This window comes from Anopheles bellator, chromosome 2, assembly GCF_943735745.2.
Source record: "Anopheles bellator chromosome 2, idAnoBellAS_SP24_06.2, whole genome shotgun sequence".
Taxonomy (NCBI): domain Eukaryota; kingdom Metazoa; phylum Arthropoda; class Insecta; order Diptera; family Culicidae; genus Anopheles; species Anopheles bellator.
Genome location: NC_071286.1, coordinates 52,654,391 through 52,656,605, shown reverse-complemented (window position 1 = coordinate 52,656,605; position 2,215 = coordinate 52,654,391). Strand labels below are relative to the sequence as shown.

At 48.7% G+C, this 2,215-nt stretch overlaps 1 protein-coding gene across 1 annotated transcript; it reads right to left on the bottom strand.

The window, feature by feature from the left end:
* Positions 1–306: 306 nt before the first annotated feature.
* On the bottom strand, positions 307–997 carry LOC131207700 (uncharacterized). Its single transcript, XM_058200327.1, has 2 exons — positions 429–997; positions 307–361 (listed from the first exon to the last, which is right to left on the bottom strand). The coding sequence occupies exons 1-2, from the start codon at positions 995–997 to the stop codon at positions 307–309; spliced, it is 624 nt and encodes a 207-aa protein (XP_058056310.1).
* Between the last annotated feature and the right edge of the window lie 1,218 nt (positions 998–2,215).

The following is a 2,215-nucleotide window of genomic DNA, read 5'->3' as shown; positions in this document are numbered from 1 at the left end:
AAATATTAAACCCAATCATAATTATCAAAAAAAAGTTTCAGTATGAGCAACAGCCTAAGAGACAGAGACATTTAAAGGAAAAATTCGAAAAAAGACATTTGGCAAAAAAGAGGAAATGGCTTACCGTCCAAAAGGTTTCATCTCAACCGATGTGCGAAGTGATAGCTAGCCGAAAAATCTTCCGTGGCATAAATCAAACGTAATGAAAGTGATTCGATAATCTCTCTCTTAATTGATTCGAATCCGGATCTAGGCTGGCACAGAACCGTCCCGTGACACGTCAAGGCTTTGGTTCGTGCGTTCGTGCTACAAATCCAATAATCTCTTGAGAGCAGGAACGTTCAGCAAAGATTTGTTGTCTCTATCAATGGAAAAGAAACTCGGCATGATAGCGCCGTGGCCGTTATGGAACTCCCAAATCTACTGACCGTTTGAGACTGAGAATTCCATCACCGTAACGATCGTCATCGAGTCGGTAGTAGCGCTCGACGGCCTGCAGCGAGTAGGTCGGGCCGGGTTCGCGGAACACCTTCTTGGAGCTGGCTCGGAAGCGAAAGACGGCAGTTTCGATCTCCTTCCGGTAGCGCTCGAGCTGTTCGAGCCGTAATCCATCCTTGCCGGTGGAGACGAGATGCCGACGACTGGCATGCGAAACGCCGACCGCCAGACACAGCAGGATGTAGTCGATGTAGCGCTGGCGAATGAAGCTTCGGGCTCTGCGGTCTTTACCTTGGCGATGGTGCACGTACAGCGTGTAGGCCAGAAGTGAACCAATCGAAACGAGCGCGAAAACACCGAACGATATTTCGACAGGAAATGCGCGAAGGTTTTCGCGAAACTGCGAAGCCAGGACCGGAAAGCGCAGCGACAGCCAGTGCATGCCGCCGGTTGTGAGGCCAAGCAGTAGCGAGGCCACCATCAGCTGTTCGTGATTTTGAAGGAGAGCTTCGTGCAGCTTCTGGGGCTGTCGACGGCAAAATTGCAGTACCGAAGCCATCGGAAACGCTGAATTTGGAATGAGGCTGAAAATGAACTTCCTCTGACAGCCGCACAGTGGCAAGGATCACTAGATTAGTTGTGAAATGTCCTGTCAGTCGGAAGAGCAACCTCCTTCAGTGCATAGTTTTCCGATCGAGCAGATTTCGAGCAGATCAAGCAGTCGATAGAAGCATTATTGAACAAATTAAACAATTCTCACAATATAATATCCAACGAGGCCAAATTATGCAAAGACCAAAGGGTTAATATCGAATTGGCTTGCCAGTCTGCCTTGCATATTATTTTTATACATCCCAGTAGCCGGATTTGAAACAGAACAATGCGTGAGAAGCAGTCGAAAGTCTAATTTAAAATTTGAAATTTGAATTATTGCAAACTATTTTCATTATGTTTTTTTCTTTGCTAGATTTAAATTAACTGGTAAACCAATAAAATCATTCGTAGTCAAATATGCGTAAATGACTAGGTACTAGATGGCAACGGTTCCCGGAGTTTGTTTTTGTAACGGAACTGTCTGCCTCAAAGGCATCAATCGGCAATAGAAAAGACGTAAGCCAACCGGGTATCGTTAATTACGAATCTTCCGCATCGCTCTCGATTTTTCGGTGAAAATCGGTTTCGGCCTCGGTTCGCTGACGAAACGGAAAGGCGCAATCAAATTGTCACCCAAAATAACGCCACTAATGAAGCATGCCAGCCTTGCAGCCAGCCCCCTTCGGCAAAGGCAATCGGTTCCCCGGAAGATGCCCGGAAGTTTTGTCCAGAGAGAAGTAAGCCGCCGTCCCGTTCATCACAATTACTCCGTCGCTTGGGCAACCGTTCGCCCCTCGAGCGTTCCGTTTATTTTTGGCCCCTCAGCTTCAGCAACGCAGGCCGCCGGAAACGCACCAACTTTGGCCGGCCCAACGCGCAAGTGGACGACGGCCTGGCCGTCCTTGGCCGTGCGGCATGAAATATTAATGTCCATCATATTGGGAATCCTTGGATCACGTATCCTCCTCCTCGGCCGAGTAACGAGCTAGAAAAAGCGTACCATTCCCGCCGCATGTACCCTCCTTCCAGGACACTCTTCCCCGTGCCCTGGCCGCCGGCTGGAGGGGCATTAGATTCTCATTTTGGGGCTAGTTACATTTTTAATAGGAAAATAATGGCTGAGGTTATATGGTGAGCACTGGACGTTGCCTCCTTGCGCCTCCCTGGACGGACCTGGACGGAC